Source organism: Oncorhynchus mykiss, chromosome 6, assembly GCF_013265735.2.
Source record: "Oncorhynchus mykiss isolate Arlee chromosome 6, USDA_OmykA_1.1, whole genome shotgun sequence".
Classification (NCBI taxonomy): Eukaryota; Metazoa; Chordata; class Actinopteri; order Salmoniformes; family Salmonidae; genus Oncorhynchus; species Oncorhynchus mykiss.
The window spans coordinates 92,802,784-92,826,648 of record NC_048570.1 but is presented as its reverse complement, the minus strand read 5'-3'; the positions used below and the strand labels follow the sequence as shown (position 1 = coordinate 92,826,648).

General features: G+C 43.1%; 1 protein-coding gene and 1 long non-coding RNA gene across 11 annotated transcripts; both read right to left on the bottom strand.

Annotated features, from left to right (window-relative positions):
- Positions 1-2,802: 2,802 nt before the first annotated feature.
- LOC118964983 lies at positions 2,803-5,712 on the bottom strand. 10 transcript variants are annotated; one of them, XR_005052315.1, is made up of 3 exons: positions 5,284-5,712; positions 4,694-5,163; positions 2,803-4,619 (listed from the first exon to the last, which is right to left on the bottom strand). It is a non-coding gene; the product is annotated as an uncharacterized LOC118964983 (long non-coding RNA). The 10 variants fall into 10 exon arrangements; XR_005052312.1 differs by having other exon boundaries at positions 2,803-4,865; positions 4,918-5,163; XR_005052316.1 differs by having other exon boundaries at positions 2,803-4,857; positions 4,940-5,163.
- Positions 5,713-6,167: 455 nt separating this feature from the next.
- On the bottom strand, positions 6,168-16,898 carry LOC118964982 (gamma-secretase subunit Aph-1b). The gene is made up of 6 exons (XM_036981566.1): positions 16,574-16,898; positions 15,729-15,899; positions 9,762-9,835; positions 8,836-8,958; positions 6,957-7,084; positions 6,168-6,424 (listed from the first exon to the last, which is right to left on the bottom strand). The coding sequence occupies exons 1-6, from the start codon at positions 16,684-16,686 to the stop codon at positions 6,257-6,259; spliced, it is 777 nt and encodes a 258-aa protein (XP_036837461.1). The 5' UTR covers positions 16,687-16,898; the 3' UTR covers positions 6,168-6,256.
- Positions 16,899-23,865: the final 6,967 nt, after the last annotated feature.

Sequence of the window (23,865 nt, the reverse complement as noted above, 5' to 3'; positions counted from 1 at the left end):
CCTGACCACCCTAAAGAACCAGCCTCAACATGGACCTGAACCCCCTAAAGAGCCAGCCTCAACATGGACCTGAACCCCCTAAAGAGCCAGTCTCAACATGGACCTGACCACCCTAAAGAACCAGCCTCAACATGGACCTGACCACCCTAAAGAATCAGCCTCAACATGGACCTGAACACCCTAAAGAACCAGCCTCAACATGGACCTGAACACCCTAAAGAACTAGTCTAGGATAACAGTGGAGAAAAAACCTATAGGAAGAAAGAAACCTTGAGAGGAACTAGACCCTAAGGAAGGAACCAATCCTCTTCTCTCTCTGGCTAGCCAGGCATGTTCAGAAGTAGTAAGCCCGCCAAGGTCGGGCAATTGTTCAAATGAAACTCAATACCCAACGAGTAAAACTTTTAAAAATGTGGAGCAATGGTGGTCTGGTGGTCATGTTCTCAAGTGTGGGATTTGAATGTGAATCGGATGCTTCTCACACAGAGGGCTCTGGTTACAGAGAGAGGAAGTGGGCCTATGTGTGACTGACTCTCACAGAGAGAAGAGGGCTTTGACCAAATCCCCTTTAGAGAGTTCCTGGGGGCGCTCCCAAGTCCCACGGCCGCTTTGTGCCCCTCCACCATTGTGTGTCTAGTTTCATCAGTTGTAAGGAGACGTGAGCATAAGGGGGACATGGCGGGAGGAGACTGTGGACAGGGGGACAGACAGGCAGAGGGGGCAGAGGGGACAGACAGGCAAAGGGGACAGACAGGCGAAGGGGACAGACAGGCGGAGGGGACAGACAGGCGAAGGGGACAGACAGGCGGAGGGGACAGACAGGCGAAGGGGACAGACAGGCGGACGGGACAGACAGGCGAAGGGGAGAGACAGGCGGAGGGGACAAACAGGCGAAGGGGAGAGACAGGCGGAGGGGACAGACAGGCGGACGGGACAGACAGGAGGAGGGGACAGACAGGTAGAGGGGACAGACAGGCGAAGGGGACAGACAGGCGGACGGGACAGACAGGCGAAGGGGAGAGACAGGCGGAGGGGACAGACAGGAGGAGGGGACAGACAGGCAGAGGGGACAGACAGGCGAAGGGGACAGACAGGCGAAGGGGACAGACAGGCGGACGGGACAGACAGGCGAAGGGGAGAGACAGGCGGAGGGGACAGACAGGAGGAGGGGACAGACAGGTAGAGGGGACAGACAGGCGGAGGGGACAGACAGGCAGAGGGGACAGACAGGCGAAGGGGACAGACAGGCGAAGGGGACAGACAGGCGGACGGGACAGACAGGCGAAGGGGAGAGACAGGCGGAGGGGACAGACAGGCGAAGGGGAGAGACAGGCGGAGGGGACAGACAGGCGGACGGGACAGACAGGCAGAGGGGACAGACAGGTGGAGGGGACAGACAGGCAGAGGGGACAGACAGGCAGAGGGGACAGACAGGCAGAGGGGACAGACAGGGGCTTCGTTACGGCAGATTAGAAACTATATGGTGGAGATGAACATAAACACACACAAACCAGATGCCCTTCCCTCCCTCCCTCGATCTCTCTCTCTCTCCCTCTCTCTAGCCCTCTCTCTCTCTAGCCCTCTCAATCTCTCTAGCCCTCTCTTTCTCTCACTCCCTTCCCTCTCTAGCCCTCTCTCACTCCCTTCCCTCTCTAGCCCTCTCTCTCTCTATCACTCCCTTCCCTCTCTAGCCCTCTCCCTCTCACTCCCTTCCCTCTCTAGACCACTCTCTCTCTCTCACTCTCTTTCCCCCTGTCTCTCTCTCATATAAGGGGGCTGAAGGCATCCCCCTGTAGTGGGTGTGGTTTCTTCCCTCCCTGTGTGCTACAGGCTTTTGTTATCTCCCTTGGCCCTGCTGAAAGTACCCTTGATGGGCAGAATAGTTCACTCAGGATGGTTATGATGAACCTGACTCTACAGTGATGAGAGTAGAGAGTGTTCACTCAGGTTGGTTATGATGAACCTGACTCTACAGTTGTGAGAGTAGAGTTCACTCAGGTTGGTTATGATGAACCTGACTCTACAGTGGTGAGAGTAGAGAGTTCACTCAGGTTGGTTATGATGAACCTGACTCTACACTGGTGAGAGTAGAGAGTTCACTCAGGTTGGTTATGATGAACCTGACTCTACAGTGGTGAGAGTAGAGAGTTCACTCAGGATGGTTATGATGAACCTGACTCTACAGTGGTGAGAGTAGAGTTCACTCAGGTTGGTTAAAGGACCTTGGCCCAACACAAGACCCAACTCCATCAGCCCAACACAAGACCCAACTCCATCAGCCCAACACAAGACCCAACTCCATCAGCCCAACACAAGACCCAACTCCATCAGCCCAACACAAGACCCAACTCCATCGGCCCAACACAAGACCCAACTCCATCGGCCCAACACAAGACCCAACTCCATCAGCCCAACACAAGACCCAACTCCATCAGCCCAACACAAGACCCAACTCCATCAGCCCAACACAAGACCCAACTTCATCAGCCCAACACAAGACCCAACTCCATCAGCCCAACACAAGACCCAACTCCATCGGCCCAACACAAGACCCAACTCCATCGGCCCAACACAAGACCCAACTCCATCAGCCCAACACAAGACCCAACTCCATCGGCCCAACACAAGACCCAACTCCATCGGCCCAACACAAGACCCAACTCCATCAGCCCAACACAAGACCCAACTCCATCAGCCCAACACAAGACATAACTCCATCAGATGTTAAAGGACCTCCAACGTTTCTTTAACAGTTTTATTTTCCTATGTACAATGGAAACTAGGAGATGTAACATCATAGAGGGTTAAATAGTCATTTAGAAACAATTTATATACAATTTTTTTTTTTTTTAATCAGAGGGAACAGTTTTGTCATCACCTATGTACATACAGGTTGTTGTGCTCTTGATGACACGGTAGAATTAACTTGAGAACAATGGAGAACGACGTGCTACTACTTTTTCATTTATATCAATACAGAAGCATGGTGAAACAACAGGGTGCACGCAGGCACAAGTCAAAACAGGAACATACAGCTCATTTGCATATCCGTGACCTTCAACCCTGAGAGGCTGATACTATTGGCTGGGAGTTCTCCACTATTATGTTTAAAGCTGTACAGCTCCATATATATGACCCAGGTCAGGGAAAAACATTTTAAAAACCACAACAAGTGAGGTGACTCGTTTCATTTTGTCACTAAATTATTGCAGCCTAGTTTAAACTAACTTCCGTTGAGATCTCTAAAGGTCTTACTCACTGCCTAGAAGAATCAGCTAATTCATCAACAACAACAACGTGGTACATGTACATATTCAATCATTTGTTCCTCAAGGGCATGTCTTCTTTGAAAAGGGAGGATCATCATCAGTTTGCATTGATTTCAATGGGAATATTTGAAAAGGGAGGATAGTCATCAGTTTGCATTGATTTCAATGGGAATATTTGACTAAAATAGAAGTCAGGACTGAACAGGGTGCTACAGTTTGGGTCTGTTTACTCAGACAAAAAGTTAAGCCACTTCTAAAAAGAAAATAAAACATTCTCAGTTGAGATTTTTTTTTTTTAAGTTAAAAGTGCTTTTCAGTCCAGAAATAAGGTTAACCTGGGTCTGGGGAAACCGACCCCCTGTATGTCCAACCCATAAACACCCGTCCTAAAGCCAACTAGATCAGACCAACCCTTGAGGTCAGTGTGATGATTACAAATAAAATAAACATTTAGCTTAGCAGCACTAAATCAGTATGTAAAGCACATCATTCATATAAAAACAGTCTCATCATCATCATCAGGTCAATATTTATATTTGTGTAGGTTTTAGGCTGAATATATTCATCTGGACTATCAAACAACAAACACACCACATCTGACATATTTTCAGTTTCAATCAGAACTTCATTTTTGAAACAGCTCATAACTTAATGTTTACAACAAACAAACAAAAAATCCTAACTCAATGTTATCCTAATATGCTGCTTTCGTTCTCGGGAGGAATTTGCTTTTGTTTGGGGGGAGTTTACGGAAAGTAAGTTGTTGATATGCAAAACACTGTTGTATTGTATCGTACTACCGACTCATCTAAAACAGGAGAACGACACGGCTGCCCTGCCAGACTGCCCTGCCAGACTGCCCTGCCAGACTGACGACTAACACAGCAGGAAACAGAAACACGAACTGGATACAAAACATCACAGGTCTGATATCGATGAAACACTAAAAGGTTCATTTACAAAGACAATCTAGGGCCGTCTATTTATAAAGCATCTCATAGTCGACCTGCCGATCTGCTGTAGGATCAGTTTAGACCTGCTGATCTACTGTAGGATCAGTTTAGACCTGCTGATCTACTGTAGGATCAGTTTAGACCTGCTGATCTACTGTAGGATCAGTTTAGACCTGCTGATCTACTGTAGGATCAGTTTAGACCTGCTGATCTACTGTAGGATCAGTTTAGACCTGCTGATCTACTGTAGGATCAGTTTAGACCTGCTGTAGGATCAGTTTAGACCTGCTGATCTACTGTAGGATCAGTTTAGACCTGCTGTAGGATCAGTTTAGACCTGCTGATCTACTGTAGGATCAGTTTAGACCTGCTGTAGGATCAGTTTAGACCTGCTGATCTACTGTAGGATCAGTTTAGACCTGCTGTAGGATCAGTTTAGACCTGCTGATCTACTGTAGGATCAGTTTAGACCTGCTGTAGGATCAGTTTAGACCTGCTGTAGGATCAGTTTAGACCTGCCGATCTGCTGTAGGATCAGTTTAGACCTGCTGATCTACTGTAGGATCAGTTTAGACCTGCTGATCTACTGTAGGATCAGTTTAGACCTGCTGATCTACTGTAGGATCAGTTTAGACCTGCTGATCTACTGTAGGATCCGTTTAGACCTGCTGATCTACTGTAGGATCAGTTTAGACCTGCTGTAGGATCAGTTTAGACCTGCTGATCTACTGTAGGATCAGTTTAGACCTGCTGTAGGATCAGTTTAGACCTGCTGTAGGATCAGTTTAGACCTGCCGATCTGCTGTAGGATCAGTTTAGACCTGCTGATCTACTGTAGGATCAGTTTAGACCTGCTGATCTACTGTAGGATCAGTTTAGACCTGCTGATCTACTGTAGGATCAGTTTAGACCTGCTGATCTGCTGTAGGATCAGTTTAGACCTCCTGATCTACTGTAGGAACAGTTTAGACCTGCTGATCTGCTGTAGGATCAGTTTAGACCTGCTGATCTACTGTAGGATCAGTTTAGACCCGCTGATCTACTGTGGGATCAGTTTAGACCTGCTGTAGGATCAGTTTAGACCTGCTGATCTGCTGTAGGATCAGTTTCGACCTGCCGATCTGCTGTAGGATCAGTTTAGACCTGCCGATCTGCTGTAGGATCAGTTTAGACCTGCCGATCTGCTGAAGGATCAGTTTAGACCTGCCGATCTGCTGAAGGATCAGTTTAGACCTGCCGATCTACTGTAGGATCAGTTTAGACCTGCCAATCTACTGTAGGATCAGTTTAGACCTGCCGATCTGCTGTAGGATCAGTTTAGACCTGCCGATCTGCTGTAGGATCAGTTTAGACCTGCTGATCTACTGTAGGATCAGTTTCGACCTGCTGATCTACTGTAGGATCAGTTTAGCCTTTCAGATCAGAACCAATAAGATCACATGGGGGGGGGGGGTCTGATCCTAGATTATAACGAATAAGATTACATGGGGGGGGGGGGGGGGGGGGTCTGATCCTAGATTATAATGAATAAAATTACATGGACATGGGGGGGGGGGGGGGGGGTCTGATCCTAGATCAGCGCTTCTACTCGGATGCTTTATGGATACAGGGCCAAAACACTAAGCTGCCTCATCATTACTGTAGAAGGCACAGATCCAGAGACCCGTCTGGTGTCAAATAGGTACCGTCTCGTTAAGGAACTACATACCCTACATTTTAAAACTACACACAGATAAAATGTGTTCGTCACCGTTCCCTCGTCCATCTGTAAACAGTTAATCAACCGTTCTGAGCAGTGTCTGCCAAGGATGTAGTGGTAACAAAAGAAGGATCCCCTAGATTATTCTATTACTAATGCAGTGTAATACATCTGCCCTTCACTAAATAAAAAAGGTGTTTAAACAATATTTACTCTGGACTACAACAGAGACATATAATTGACCCAGTTTGTCTTTAACTTATTTATTTGTTTGTGTCCTGTTGGATAGCGTCCCCATACAGTGTGTGTGTGTGTGTGTCTTTAGTGGTGTTCTGTTATCTGGGCCGGTGGTTGGCCAACAGGAAGTCCTTGTCTTTGCAGGTAAGGCAGAGTTTAAGGTTCCGGAGAGATCCCCCGGAGCAGAAGAACGCCCAGAGACCCACGAGGAACACGATGATGTAGGTAGGAACCAGGCTGCCCACGTACTGAGGGTTCTGGAATGTCTAGGAGAGAAATAACAAAGACTGATGAGTTTTGGATCTCCGGGGAAATTCCTACAGAAGGTTCTGGTTCAGGAACCTCTGGGAGAAAAAAAAAATACTGAGGGTTCTAGAACGTCTGGGGAGAGAAATAACAAAGACTGATGAGTTTTGGATCTCTGGGGAAATTCCTACAGAAGGTTCTGGTTCAGGAACCTCTGGGAGAAAGAAAATACTGAGGGTTCTAGAACATCTGGGGAGAGACATGACAACAACGGCTGAGTTACTATGGGGACATGTTTTGTCCCATTTGAAGTGCTGTGGACAGGACAGGAATCAGTGGAGGAGCCTTTGTGACATTATGTCCCAACGGGGATGAAGATGTTCCTAAGTAAGAAAAAGTACTAGGATGTAAGACTACTGTCAACACACATTTACTTCTGAGTATTTATTCATCAACCCATCAGTCAAGTCCACCTACAGCATGAACACAATGATCTACTGTATCGGTCTATCTATCCATCCAGCCATCCTTTCTGTCTCTTTTCTGACTTACCAGACAGGAGACGAGGAGGTGGCTGATGACGACCACAGCCAGAGACCACCAGTGTTGTTTCTCACAGGAATCAAAGAACACCACACCCCAGAACATGTGGAGCAGGATGATGGCCATGGTCATGAAGGCTGTAGGGGAGACAGAGAGAGAGTTAGCCTCAGGATGATGGCCATGGTCATGAAGGCTGTAGGGGAGACAGAGAGGAGAGTTAGCCTCAGGATGATGGTCATGAAGGCTATAGGGAGACAGAGAGAGAGTTAGCCTCAGGATGATGGCCATGGTCATGAAGGCCGTAGGGGAGACAGAGAGAGAGTTAGCCTCAGGATGATGGCCATGGTCATGAAGGCTGTAGGGAGACAGAGTTAGCCTCAGGATGACGGCCATGGTCATGAAGGCCGTAGGGGAGACAGAGAGAGAGTTAGCCTCAGGATGATGGCCATGGTCATGAAGGCTGTAGGGGAGACAGAGAGAGAGTTAGCCTCAGGATGATGGCCATGGTCATGAAGGCTGTAGGGAGACAGAGTTAGCCTCAGGATGACGGCCATGGTCATGAAGGCCGTAGGGGAGACAGAGAGAGAGTTAGCCTCAGGATGATGGCCATGGTCATGAAGGCCGTAGGGGAGACAGAGAGAGAGTTAGCCTCAGGATGATGTCCATGGTCATGAAGGCTATAAGGAGACAGAGTTAGCCTCAGGTCAATCAGATAAATGACTACTAGGCCTCCCTAGTGGTGCAGCGGTCTAACACGGAACCCAAACCGTCGTACGTGTGCGCCATCGTGCATAACTGTATTTTGTCCCTCCACACCAAACGCGTTCAAGACACGCATGTTAAAATATCAAAACAAACTCTGAACCAATTACATTAATTTGGGGAGAGGTCGAGAAGCATTAAACATTCATGGCAATTTATCTAGCTGGCTTGCACTTGCTAGCTAATTTGTCCTATTTAGCTAGCTTGCTGTTGCTAGCTAATTTGTCCTGGGATATAAACATTGAGTTGTTATTTTACCTGAAATGCACAAGGTCCTCTACTCTGACAATTAATCCACACATAAAACTGTCAAGCGAATCGTTTCTAGTCATCTCTCCTGCTTCCAGGTTTTTTCTTCTCTGGACTTTATATTGCGATTTGAGACTTTCGTAAAATTAGGTGCATTACCGCCACCGACCTCATTAGTCTTTCAGTCACCCACGTGGGTATAACCAATGAGATGGCACGGCACGTGGGTACCTGCTTCTATAAACCAATGAGGAGATGGCACGTGGGTACCTGCTTCTATAAACCAATGAGGAGATGGCACGTGGGTACCTGCTTCTATAAACCAATGAGGAGATGGCACGTGGGTACCTGCTTCTATAAACCAATGAGATGAGAGAGGCAGGACTTGCAGCGCGATCTGCGTCACCAATAGAAAGGACTTCAATTTTTGCCCTTGGCAACGCAGCCGCTCGTTGGGGTGCGCGAGCAGTGTGGCCGGTGGGGCTTTACTTGGATCACCGCACTCTAGCGACACCTTGTGGCTGGACGGGCACCTGCAGGCTGACTTTGGTCGTCAGTAGAACTGCGTTTCCTCCGACACATTGGTGCGGCTGACTTCCGGGTTAAGTGGGCGTGTATTAAGAAGCACGGTTTGTTGGGTCATGTTTCGGAGGACACGTGACTCGACTTTCGCCTCTCCCGAGCCTGTTGGGGAGTTGCAGCGATGAGACAAGATGAAAATTGGATCTCATGAAATTGGGGAGAAAAGGAGGGTAAAATATAAAAATAAATAAAAATAAAAGACTACCGTCAGGAAAGTTAGTGAACTAAAACATGTCTTCCTGTGTGGTATCAGGCTATTAAGTACATTTTAAAACATGGCAGACTCATACAGTACCTGAGGACAGGAAGTAGTGTTGGGAGTCTCCATGGATACCAATGGTGCCGGGGCCAACAGAATCGGCCAGGATATTGACCATTGAGAACGCTCCACTCATGAAGCCGAACCCCAGCCCAGACACTGGGGAAAACAGACAGAGACACTATCAGACACTGGGGAGACAGACAACAACAGGGAAAGATGTAATGGTACTCTACGGTCTAAAATAACAGCTATGAGGGTTTTAATGTAATATGAACCATGATAACTGCTACCACAGAGGAAAAGGGGCCACAAAACTCTGCCTCAAAGCTAATATCTTCCATCTGCTTCTATTCATAATCTCTAATATCTTCCATCTGCTTCCATTCATATTCTCTAATATCTTCCATCTGCTTCCATTCATATTCTCTAATATCTTCCATCTGCTTCCATTCATATTCTCTAATATCTTCCATCTGCTTCCATTCATATTCTCTAATATCTTCCATCTGCTTCCATTCATATTCTCTAATATCTTCCATCTGCTTCCATTCATATTCTCTAATATCTTCCATCTGCTTCCATTCATATTCTCTAATATCTTCCATCTGCTTCCATTCATATTCTCTAATATCTTCCATCTGCTTCCATTCATATTCTCTAATATCTTCCATCTGCTTCCATTCATATTCTCTAATATCTTCCATCTGCTTCCATTCATATTCTCTAATATCTTCCATCTGCTTCCATTCATATTCTCTAATATCTTCCATCTGCTTCTATTCATAATCGCTAATATCTTCCATCTGCTTCCATTCATATTCTCTAATATCTTCCATCTGCTTCCATTCATATTCTCTAATATCTTCCATCTGCTTCTATTCATAATCGCTAATATCTTCCATCTGCTTCTATTCATAATGTTATGCACATGAGGTAATTTTTGGTCTTCCTCCACATACCATAGGCTAGTTGCCGTATGGAGATCGGCATCGTTTCCTCTGCACTCAACATGAGCAAGCCTTCGTTTGCCTTCCTGTAAAACAAAGAAATAGCACAACAATCAAACTACAGTCTCATCAAATATAGTAGCACCCAAACCCAACCCTTCATTATACTACAGTTTCCATGTTTCTCCAACACTAAAAACTAAGTCAAATTATCGTTGAATCAGAGTGTCCATCCGCTATCATTAAGTGTCCATCCGCTATCATTAAGTGTCCATCCGCTATCATTAAGCGTCCATCCGCTATCATTAAGCGTCCATCCGCTATCATTAAGCGTCCATCCGCTATCATTAAGCGTCCATCCGCTATCATTAAGCGTCCATCCGCTATCATTAAGCGTCCATCCGCTATCATTAAGCGTCCATCCGCTATCATTAAGCGTCCATCCGCTATCATTAAGCGTCCATCCGCTATCATTAAGTGTCCATCCGCTATCATTAAGTGTCCATCCGCTATCATTAAGTGTCCATCCGCTATCATTAAGCGTCCATCCGCTATCATTAAGCGTCCATCCGCTATCATTAAGCGTCCATCCGCTATCATTAAGCGTCCATCCGCTATCATTAAGCGTCCATCCGCTATCATTAAGCGTCCATCCGCTATCATTAAGTGTCCATCCGCTATCATTAAGTGTCCATCCGCTATCATTAAGTGTCCAAGTTTCTCTTACAACAAAAGCTATGAAAACAGGCAGAATCTGTCAGCTACAGTGCCTTCAGAAAGTATTCATACCCCTTGACTTATTCCACATTTGGTTGTGTTACAGCCTGAATTCAAAATGGATTAAATAGATTCTCACCCATTTTACACACATTATACCCCAAAACGACAAAGTGAAAAAACATGTTTCTAGAAATATATGCAAATGTATAGAAAATTTTAATACAGAAAGATCTCATTTACATAAGTATTCACACCCCTGAGTCAATACTTTGTAGAATCACCTTTGGCAGTGATTTACAGCTGTGAGTCTTTCTGGATGAGTCTCTTCGAGCTTTCCACACATGTGCAACATTTTCCCATTATTATTTTCAAAATTCTTCAAGCTCTGTCAAATTGATTGTTGATCATTGCTAGATAAAGCAATCATTTTCAGGTCTTTTAAAAGGTCATAGATTTTCAAAGTAGATTTAAGTCAAAACTGTAACTCGGCCATTCACCGTCTTCTTGGTAAGCAACTCCAGTGTAGATTTGGCCTTGTGTTTTAGGTTATCGTCCTGCTGAAAGGTGAATTCATCTCCCAGTGTCTGGTGGAAAAACAGACTGAACCAGGTTTTCCTCTATGATTTTGCCTGTGCTTAGCGCCATTCCATTTATTTTTTTATCCTGAAAAACTCGTCCTTAACAATTACAAGCCATACCCATAACATGACACAGCCACCACTATGCTTGAAAACATGGAGAGTGGTACTCAGCAATGTGTTGTTTTTGCCCCAAACATAACACTTTGTTTTCAGGAGAAAAAGTTGAGCGTTTTGCCACATTCTTTTCAGTATTACTTACAGACTTCCTTCTTTTCACTCTGTCATTTAGGTTAGTATTGTGGAGTAACTACAATGATGTTGATCCCATCCTCAGGTTTCTCCTATCACAGCCATTAAACTCTGTAACTGTTTTAAAGTCACCATTGGCCTCATGGTGAAATCCCTGAGTGGTTTCTTTCCTCTCTGGCAACTGCGTTAGGAAGGACGCCTGTATCTTTGTAGTGAATGGGGTGTATTGATACACCATCCAAAGTGTAATTAATAACTTCACCATGCTCAAAGGGATATTCAACGTCTGCTTTTTTTATTTCATCTACCAATAGGTGCCCTTCTTTGTGAGGCGTTGGAAAATCTCCCTGGTCTGTGTGGCTGAATCGGTGTTTGAAATTCACTGCTCGACTGAGGGACCTTACAGATAATTGTATGTGTGGGGTACAAAGATGAGGTATTCATTCAAAAATCTTCTTAAACACTATTTATAGCACACAGAGTGAGTCCATGCAACTTATTTAAACCCATTTTTACTCCTGAACCTATTTAGGTTTGCCATAACAAACAGGGTTGAATACTTACTGACTCAAGACATTTAAGCTTTTCGTTTTTAATTTGTAAAAAAAAATTGAAAATCATAATTCCATTTTGAAATTAGGTATTGTGTGTAACCATGGGTAACGTAGAGATGCGGTCTTAAGGGCAAATATTCAGAAGGATGCAGAAGATCCTGGTGCAAAGGTGTGATAGCCAGCATTTCCTATTGACAACACAAACAGGTAGACAATAGACTTCTCAAACTAAATAAACTGGCTTATCCTGTAGCTTCCATAGCTCTTATAGGTAGAGGGTGGATCTGGCTCAAGCACCCTCCTCAATCTACCCAGAAATCCCAAAACTGGTGGGCCATACCCATGTCCAATGACGAGTATGCACATAACTGGTAAACAAAATTCAACTGTCGTCCTCATTAATTACCTCATTACTACATCCTGTCTAAAACAGACGGAACCACTTCCACGTACCCTTTAAAAATTGGGCACACGTTAAACATCAATCATGAATTCTTACATGAACGGAACCGGCGAATGACGGCAACCCAGTAACATAGTGGTGAGCAACGGAGAGCGCGCTCCTGCCGCACAAATAAACGACACAGACAAGACACACGGAGCTCTGATCCAATGTGAGAAGTCTGAATAAAGGCAAGCATTAACAGCATGAAACAGTCTAACTCGTGAGTGTTACGATGATTCTGTGCACCGAAACAACGTTTCACTCTGGCCGGCTAGAGGCAGGAAAATAACCACCTTTACGTGTGGAAACGATTTTCCTAAAATACCTTTCAAATTTTTTCCTACCGAACTGGATGGATAAACAGCAGCTTACTGCTAACACAGGAGCTATAGAATAATATAGCCGTGCAGTATAATGCTAACTGCTAACACAGGAGCTATAGAATAATATAGTGCTGCAGTATAATGCTAACTGCTAACACAGGAGCTATAGAATAATATAGTGCTGCAGTATAATGCTAACTGCTAACACAGGAGCTATAGAATAATATAGTGCTGCAGTATAATGCTAACTGCTAACACAGGAGCTATAGAATAATATAGCCGTGCAGTATAATGCTAACTGCTAACACAGGAGCTATAGAATAATATAGTGCTGCAGTATAATGCTAACTGCTAACACAGGAGCTATAGAATAATATAGTCGTGCAGTATAATGCTAACTGCTAACACAGGAGCTATAGAATAATATAGTGCTGCAGTATAATGCTAACTGCTAACACAGGAGCTATAGAATAATATAGTGCTGCAGTATAATGCTAACTGCTAACACAGGAGCTATAGAATAATATAGTGCTGCAGTATAATGCTAACTGCTAACACAGGAGCTATAGAATAATATAGTGCTGCAGTATAATGCTTACTGCTAACACAGGAGCTATAGAATAATATAGTGCTGCAGTATAATGCTAACTGCTAACACAGGAGCTATAGAATAATATAGTGCTGCAGTATAATGCTAACTGCTAACACAGGAGCTATAGAATAATATAGTGCTGCAGTATAATGCTAACTGCTAAAACAGGAGCTATAGAATAATATAGCCGTGCAGTATAATGCTAACTGCTAACACAGGAGCTATAGAATAATATAGTCGTGCAGTATAATGCTAACTGCTAACACAGGAGCTATAGAATAATATAGTGCTGCAGTATAATGCTAACTGCTAACACAGGAGCTATAGAATAATATAGTGCTGCAGTATAATGCTAACTGCTAACACAGGAGCTATAGAATAATATAGTGCTGCAGTATAATGCTAACTGCTAACACAGGAGCTATAGAATAATATAGTGCTGCAGTATAATGCTAACTGCTAACACAGGAGTTATAGAATAATATAGCCGTGCAGTATAATGCTAACTGCTAACACAGGAGCTATAGAATAATATAGCTGTGCAGTATAATGCTAACTGCTAACACAGGAGCTATAGAAGAATACAGTGCTGCAGTATAATGCTAACTGCTAACACAGGAGCTATAGAACAATATAGTGCTGCAGTATAATGCTAACTGCTAACACAGGAGCTATAGAAGAATATAGTGCTGCAGTATAATGCTAACTGCTAACACAGGAGCTATAGAACAATATAGCCGTGCAGCATAATGCTAACACAGGAGCTATAGAATAATATAGTGCTGCAGTATAATGCTAACTGCTAACACAGGAGCTATAGAATAATATAGCCGTGCAGCATAATGCTAACACAGGAGCTATAGAAAAATATAGCCGTGCAGTATAATGCTAACTGCTAACACAGGAGCTATAGAATAATATAGCCGTGCAGTATAATGCTAACTGCTAACACAGGAGCTATAGAATAATATAGCCGTGCAGTATAATGCTAACTGCTAACACAGGAGCTATAGAACAATATAGTGCTGCAGTATAATGCTAACTGCTAACACAGGAGCTATAGAATGATATAGTGCTGCAGTATAATGCTAACTGCTAAAACAGGAGCTATAGAATAATATAATGCTGCAGTATAATGCTAACTGCTAACACAGGAGCTATAGAATGATATAGTGCTGCAGTATAATGCTAACTGCTAACACAGGAGCTATAAAATAATATAGCCGTGCAGTATAATGCTAACTGCTAACACAGGAGCTATAGAATAATATAGTGCTGCAGTATAATGCTAACTGCTAACACAGGAGCTATAGAATAATATAGCCGTGCAGTATAATGCTAACTGCTAACACAGGAGCTATAGAATAATATAGCCGTGCAGTATAATGCTAACTGCTAACACAGGAGCTATAGAATAATATAGCCGTGCAGTATAATGCTAACTGCTAACACAGGAGCTATAGAATAATATAGTGCTGCAGTATAATGCTAACTGCTAACACAGGAGCTATAGAATAATATAGTGCTGCAGTATAATGCTAACTGCTAACACAGGAGCTATAGAATAATATAGTGCTGCAGTATAATGCTAACTGCTAACACAGGAGCTATAGAATAATATAGTGCTGCAGTATAATGCTAACTGCTAACACAGGAGCTATAGAACAATATAGTGCTGCAGTATAATGCTAACTGCTAACACAGGAGCTATAGAACAATATAGTGCTGCAGTATAATGCTAACTGCTAACACAGGAGCTATAGAATAATATAGTGCTGCAGTATAATGCTAACTGCTAACACAGGAGCTGTAGAATAATATAGCCGTGCAGTATAATGCTTATTTTTTTTATTTTACCTTTATTTAACTAGGCAGGTCTTATTTTCAATGACGGCCTAGGAACAGTGGGTTAACTGCCTTGTTCAGGGGCAGAACGACCTTATCAGCTCGGGGGTTTGAACTTGCAACCTTCCGGTTACTAGTCCAACGCTCCACTAGGCTACCCTGCCGCCCCATCTAGGAAGAAATGGCAGAATGCATAAGGGAAATAGGCCCTATATTAAAATAGAGCGTTCTAACAGAAGTTTAGTGTGCATTCGTGACGAGTTGGGCATAAATCCACATCTCCACAAGGCCAGAGACCAATAATATAAAATGTTATCCATTTTAAAACAAAAGGTGGAATAACTCAAAAAGGGTGTGAATACTTTCTGAAAGCACTGATATTCCTCTCAACAATGGACTTTACAGTCTGGAAAACCCCCCTGAGGGATATAAGACCAGAATGTAGAGCAGCAGCATCGCTGAGCAGGTCATGGGATAGGCTTATTACACCTGGGTTCAAATACTATTTGAAATCATTTCAAATACTTTATCTGGGTTTGATTTGAGCCTGTCGGGCTTAAATTGACCCATAGGTGACGTTAAAAAACGGCCATCACTGACGATGTAGCACTCCACACAGGCTAAAGCAAATGAACCCAGGTCTGTTTTTGAGCCCAGGTCTGCGACTTACTTCAGCAGCTTGTAGTAGCCAAAGCGGAAAGTCTCCTGCAGCAGCACGGAGAGCACCACCCCGAATATGAGCAGTCCTTTCTGCTGGGAGGAACTCTCTTTGTTGCTGATCTGAACGGTGATGAACCACACTAGTGAAGACAGCAGCAGAGAACACAACCAGAAGAACGCCCTGGGAGAGAGAGAAGAAGAAAAACACGAGTTTAACACTAGGTATAGAAACACTCATTAAATAAGGTTCATCACACACACTGAAATGGACAGAGTTTAGGATTGGATGAACTTGTCTCCAAATAGGATTTTTTTTTAGACACAGTACTACTGTATACAAAATAGACACTGGTCAACACACACACAACATAATACATACATAGCAAGGTACCCCTGTCATACACATTGTACACTTCTCATATAGCCACATACATAATATTTCGCTAACTAGTAGATACATGAATGACTGTACTGTGTAACAAAACATTCTACGGGTGCTCCACAAAATGTAAAAGAAAAACAGGAGGGGGTACCTGTATTCGCGCATGTGCGACTATTTAGGTTTAGTGCTGGGCTGGAACAAAACATTGCGCGACCAGTAGCTCTCCAACTAACAGTGGTTTGTGTTTAACATTTGCAGAAACTTAAGAGTCAATAATTCTAATACAGCAAAAGCACATGTCCAGAAATGTGTGACCAAAAAGAAAGAGGTTTTGTTTGTGATTTAGCATTAGCCTTTGGGCTACCTATTTCTCATATACGGCTAACTGCTGTTGGCTGGAAGGCTACACTATCCAAATCTAGATGGTTTGCTTGCTATCTATTTATTTAGTTAACGTTACACTAGCTACTTACCCGGCGATAAGAAATATCACTCGGAGTGGGTCCCTGGCAATAGTAAACAAGAACAGTGCAATGGCAGGGCCGAAAGCGATGAATGTACACCCGAAAAACACAGATGCAGTCATTTTGGGGCTTGGTCCGACTTCGACTCAAGTTAGCCTGTTAACAAAACCTCCACCGCAGGGCCCTTCTTCTCTTCAATGGCTGAACGAGTGTATCTTTCCGAGAGCTTGGATGCTTCTTTACAACTGAAGTAAACCTGAAGCTATCTAAATAATCCCATTGTTGTGGATTTTATTGTGGGTTCCTTGATGCTACAGTATCACTTCCTGTTCTAAATGTTTGCAGGCACGTGACCGCAGGAGCAAAGATATTCGACGACAAAAGTTCCCGCATAGCCAATATTCAGCAATTGTTTTCAGACAATGATAAATTATTTCAGACAAGACGATGCACCTATTCAAAATATAGCTATTCATACGTTATTTGTATACGTGTGATTTATGAAAATAGTATTATTTATGTCTGTGCCACTAACGAATTTTGAGAAATAAATATGTCGGCTTTCTCGTTTCCTCACTATCTTTGACTCAAAACTCAATCTCTCCAACAGCGACATCTACAGTCTTTATACGGCATTACTTTCTGAGATAGTATTAACCAACGTTATCAATCCACTCTCAAATCAAAATTCAAATAAAAATTGCATTTTGTCACATGCGCCGAATACAACAGGTAGACCTTACTGTGAAATGCTTACCTACAAGCCCTTAACCAACAATGCAGTTTTATCAAATTGGGTGGATTTCTTTGTCAAATTGTAGGCTTATCGTGTGTATTTAAATACAAATATATGTTGTTTTTTTGGGGGGAACAGCTGTTTGACCAACATTTAACAGCAGACGTCACTATTTGTTCTCTACCAGATAAAGACTGAAGCAACCAACTACTGTATCTGTAAATTATTCTGTTCATTAAACCCAAGATGATGTGTCATGGTGCATCTGTCACAGCCACCTCTGAGTAACAGAAACCGTACAGTGCCTGGCTAGATCAGCAAGATATATAAGATCAAATCTGCTGATTCCAAATGACATCACGTACTATGTTTTGCCTATGACTTAATGCAGCGTGTCAACTCTATTTGAGTGGTTCCACGGTGTGGCTTTTAAATCTGTATTTTGTATTTTCAACTAATATATCAATGTGGAGTGACATTTTAATACATGTTTACTATCTCTAACATATGTTACATCAGCCCAGACTACATGCACCACATCATTAAATAGAATTAGGTGATCTCTATGACAGTCCTATCATCTTTGATGTCTCGCTCTCTCTCTCTTTGATCTCTCTCTCTCCCTCTCTCTCTCTCTCTCTCTCTCTCTCTCTCTCTCTCTCTCTCTCTCTGTCTCTCTCTCTCTCTCTCTCTCTCTCTCTCTCTCTCTTTCTCTCTCTCTTTCTTTCTGTCTCTCTATAGCTCCTGTGTTAGCAGTAAGCATTATACTGCAGCACTATATTATTCTACAGCTCCTGTGTTAGCAGTTAGCATTATACTGCAGCACTATATTATTCTATAGCTCCTGTGTTAGCAGTTAGCATTATACTGCAGCACTATATTATTCTATAGCTCCTGTGTTAGCAGTTAGCATTATACTGCAGCATTATATTATTCTATAGCTCCTGTGTTAGCAGTTAGCATTATACTGCAGCACTATATTGTTCTATAACTCCTGTGTTAGCAGTTAGCATTATACTGCAGCACTATATTATTCTATAGCTCCTGTGTTAGCAGTTAGCATTATACTGCAGCATTATATTATTCTATAGCTCCTGTGTTAGCAGTTAGCATTATACTGCAGCACTATATTATTCTATAGCTCCTGTGTTAGCAGTTAGCATTATACTGCAGCACTATATTGTTCTATAGCTCATGTGTTAGCAGTTAGCATTATACTGCAGCACTATATTATTCTACAGCTCCTGTGTTAGCAGTTAGCATTATACTGCAGCACTATATTATTCTATAGCTCCTGTGTTAGCAGTTAGCATTATACTGCAGCATTATATTATTCTATAGCTCCTGTGTTAGCAGTTAGCATTATACTGCAGCACTATATTATTCTATAGCTCCTGTGTTAGCAGTTAGCATTATACTGCAGCACTATATTGTTCTATAGCTCCTGTGTTAGCAGTTAGCATTATACTGCAGCACTATATTATTCTACAGCTCCTGTGTTAGCAGTTAGCATTATACTGCAGCACTATATTATTCTATAGCTCCTGTGTTAGCAGTTAGCATTATACTGCAGCACTATATTATTCTATAGCTCCTGTGTTAGCAGTTAGCATTATACTGCAGCACTATATTATTCTACAGCTCCTGTGTTAGCAGTTAGCATTATACTGCAGCACTACAGTGCCTTGCGAAAGTATTCGGCCCCCTTGAACTTGGCGACCTTTTGCCACATTTCACGCTTCAAACATAAAGATATAAAACTGTATTTTTTTGTGAAGAATCAACAACAAGTGGGACACAATCATGAAGTGGAACAACATTTATTGGATATTTCAAATTTTTTTAACAAATCAAAAACTGAAAAATTAGGCGTGCAAAATTATTCAGCCCCTTTACTTTCAGTGCAGCAAACTCTCTCCAGAAGTTCAGTGAGGATCTCTGAATGATCCAATGTTGACCTAAATGACTAATGATGGTAAATACAATCCACCTGTGTGTAATCAAGTCTCCGTATAAATGCACCTGCACTGTGATAGTCTCAGAGGTCCGTTAAAAGCGCAGAGAGCATCATGAAGAACAAGGAACACACCAGGCAGGTCCGAGATACTGTTGTGAAGAAGTTTAAAGCCGGATTTGGATACAAAAAGATTTCCCAAGCTTTAAACATCCCAAGGAGCACTGTGCAAGCGATAATATTGAAATGGAAGGAGTATCAGACCACTGCAAATCTACCAAGACCTGGCCGTCCCTCTAAACTTTCAGCTCATACAAGGAGAAGACTGATCAGAGATGCAGCCAAGAGGCCCATGATCACTCTGGATGAACTGCAGAGATCTACAGCTGAGGTGGGAGACTCTGTCCATAGGACAACAATCAGTCGTATATTGCACAAATCTGGCCTTTATGGAAGAGTGGCAAGAAGAAAGCCATTTCTTAAAGATATCCATAAAAAGTGTTGTTTAAAGTTTGCCACAAGCCACCTGGGAGACACACCAAACATGTGGAAGAAGGTGCTCTGGTCAGATGAAACCAAAATATAACTTTTTGGCAACAATGCAAAAACTTTATATTTGGCGTAAAAGCAACACAGCTCATCACCCTGAACACACCATGCCCACTGTCAAACATGGTGGTGGCAGCATCATGGTTTGGGCCTGCTTTTCTTCAGCAGGGACAGGGAAGATGGTTCAAATTGATGGGAAGATGGATGGAGCCAAATACAGGACCATTCTGGAAGAAAACCTGATGGAGTCTGCAAAAGACCTGAGACTGGGACGGAGATTTGTCTTCCAACAAGACAATGATCCAAAACATAAAGCAAAATCTACAATAGAATGGTTCAAAAATAAACATATCCAGGTGTTAGAATGGCCAAGTCAAAGTCCAGACCTGAATCCAATCGAGAATCTGTGGAAAGAACTGAAAACTGCTGTTCACAAATGCTCTCCATCCAACCTCACTGAGCTCGAGCTGTTTTGCAAGGGGGAATGGGAAAAAAAATTCAGTCTCTCGATGTGCAAAACTGATAGAGACATACCCCAAGCGACTTACAGCTGTAATCGCAGCAAAAGGTGGTGCTACAAAGTATTAACTTAAGGGGGCTGAATAATTTTGCACGCCCAATTTTTCAGTTTTTGATTTGTTAAAAAAGTTTGAAATATCCAATAAATGTCGTTCCACTTCATGATTGTGTCCCACTTGTTGTTGATTCTTCACAAAAAAATACAGTTTTATATCTTTATGTTTGAAGCCTGAAATGTGGCAAAAGGTCGCAAAGTTCAAGGGGGCCGAATACTTTCGCAAGGCACTGTATATTATTCTATAGCTCCTGTGTTAGCAGTTAGCATTATACTGCAGCACTATGTTGTTCTATAGCTCCTGTGTTAGCAGTTAGCATTATACTGCAGCACTATATTATTCTACAGCTCCTGTGTTAGCAGTTAGCATTATACTGCAGCACTATATTATTCTACAGCTCCTGTGTTAGCAGTTAGCATTATACTGCAGCACTATATTATTCTACAGCTCCTGTGTTAGCAGTTAGCATTATACTGCAGCACTATATTATTCTATAGCTCCTGTGTTAGCAGTTAGCATTATACTGCAGCACTATATTATTCTACAGCTCCTGTGTTAGCAGTTAGCATTATACTGCAGCACTATATTATTCTATAGCTCCTGTGTTAGCAGTTAGCATTATACTGCAGCACTATATTGTTCTATAGCTCCTGTGTTAGCAGTTAGCATTATACTGCAGCACTATATTGTTCTATAGCTCCTGTGTTAGCAGTTAGCATTATACTGCAGCACTATATTATTCTATAGCTCCTGTGTTAGCAGTTAGCATTATACTGCAGCACTATATTATTCTATAGCTCCTGTGTTAGCAGTTAGCATTATACTGCAGCATTATATTATTCTATAGCTCCTGTGTTAGCAGTTAGCATTATACTGCAGCACCATATTATTCTATAGCTCCTGTGTTAGCAGTTAGCATTATACTGCAGCACTATATTGTTCTATAGCTCCTGTGTTAGCAGTTAGCATTATACTGCAGCACTATATTATTCTACAGCTCCTGTGTTAGCAGTTAGCATTATACTGCAGCACTATATTATTCTATAGCTCCTGTGTTAGCAGTTAGCATTATACTGCAGCACTATATTATTCTATAGCTCCTGTGTTAGCAGTTAGCATTATACTGCAGCACTATATTATTCTACAGCTCCTGTGTTAGCAGTTAGCATTATACTGCAGCACTATATTATTCTATAGCTCCTGTGTTAGCAGTTAGCATTATACTGCAGCACTATATTATTCTATAGCTCCTGTGTTAGCAGTTAGCATTATACTGCAGCACTATATTATTCTATAGCTCCTGTGTTAGCAGTTAGCATTATACTGCAGCACTATATTATTCTATAGCTCCTGTGTTAGCAGTTAGCATTATACTGCAGCATTATATTATTCTATAGCTCCTGTGTTAGCAGTTAGCATTATACTGCAGCACTATATTGTTCTATAGCTCCTGTGTTAGCAGTTAGCATTATACTGCAGCACTATATTATTCTACAGCTCCTGTGTTAGCAGTTAGCATTATACTGCAGCACTATATTATTCTATAGCTCCTGTGTTAGCAGTTAGCATTATACTGCAGCACTATATTATTCTATAGCTCCTGTGTTAGCAGTAAGCTGCTGTTTATCCATCCAGTTTGGTAGGAAAAGATTTGAAAGGTATTTTAGGAAAATCGTTTCCACACGTAAAGGTGGTTATTTTCCTGTCTCTAGCCGGCCAGAGTGAAACGTTGTTTCGGTGCACAGAATCATCGTAACACTCACGAGTTAGAGACTCTGTTTCATGCTGTTAATGCTTGCCTTTATTCATACTTCCCACATTGGGTCAGAGCTAGTATTCTAGCTTGAGTTAACCTAATAAAAAATCCAAACCTTTCCAGTTAGATAACAGGTTTAATTTTGCCCACTAAGCACTGGCGTACCCCAACAACAAAGTGGTGTGGGCGTACCCCAACAACAGAATAGTGTGGGCGTATCCCAACAATAAAATGGTGAGGGTGTACAGCAACAACAGAATGGTGAGGGTGTACCCCAACAACAGAATGGTGAGGGTGAACCCCAACAACAGAATGGTGTGGGCATACCCCGTGTTTGAGATCTCAGGTGGGATTTTTGAAATGGGTTTTTCCTTCCAATTTATGCTTTGGCCACAGGACGAGTCATCAGCATTATGAGTTAACAGAATATTAACTTTTAAAAGTGAGATTTTCACTGGACAGTTACTCTAACTGAATTGTGAAAACGAATTAAGAATATGTTAATGTCATTACTGAAACGGTGACAATTGAAAACCATGGCAACATGAAAATAAATGTAGAAAACGGTCCCTTTTTTAGTCTGTCTCTGCATCATTCTGCCTGCTCAACCCTTAAACCTGACACTTCTCCATCTTGTCTGTCTCTGCATCATTCTGCCTGGTCAACCCTTAAACCTGACACTTCTCCATCTTGTCTGTCTCTGCATCATTCTGCCTGGTCAACCCTTAAACCTGACACTTCTCCATCTTGTCTGTCTCTGCATTATTCTGCCTGCTCAACCCTAAAACCTGACACTTCTCCATCTTGTCTGTCTCTCCATCATTCTGCCTGCTCAAGCCTTAAACCTGACACTTCTCCATCTTGTGACACTTTGCATAGCGTCGGCAGGGTCTGGGCCACTGAGTGAGCAGTTGTAGAGCAGGGGACAGTTGTGGAGCAGGGGACAGTTGTGGAGCAGGGGACAGTTGTGGAACAGGGGACAGTTGTGGAGCAGGGGACAGTTTTGGAGCAGGGGGCAGTTGTGGAGCAGGGGACAGTTGTAGAGCAGGGGACAGTTATGGAGCAGGGGACAGTTGTGGAGAAGGGGACAGTTGTAGAGCAGGGGACAGTTGTAGAGCAGGGGACAGTTGTGGAGCAGGGGACAGTTGTGGAGCAGAGGGCAGTTGTGGAGCAGGGGACAGTTGTAGAGCAGGGGACAGTTATGGAGCAGGGGACAGTTGTGGAGCAGGGGACAGTTGTAGAGCAGGGGACAGTTGTAGAGCAGGGGACAGTTGTGGAGCAGGGGACCGTTGTGGAGCAGGGGACAGTTGTGGAGCAGGGGACAGTTGTAGAGCAGGGGACAGTTGTGGAGCAGGGGACAGTTGTGGAGCAGGGGACAGTTGTGGAGCAGGGGACAGTTGTGGAGCAGGGGACAGTTTTGCTTTTACTCTGGTGTTTCTGTTCTCCCAGGTTCTGCCGTCTCTCTCTGGGTGGTGCTGGTGGTAGCTGAGGCACTTCCTGCTGGTCTATGAGACTGTCCTAACTGGCCTGGGGAGTGTTAAGGCGCCGTACAGGTGAAGGCTGAGCCGAACTGTGGACGTGGCTGGAGGTATGTGGTCTGCATGGTGAAGCTGAGGGGGACAGCTAAGAGGACAATACTGCCATGGCAGCCCGCAGACAGCCGGAGTGGAGTGGTCCACTCAAAGTGGATGAGCGATGGGGCTGAGGTGACTGACAACAGGCAGAGTGCTG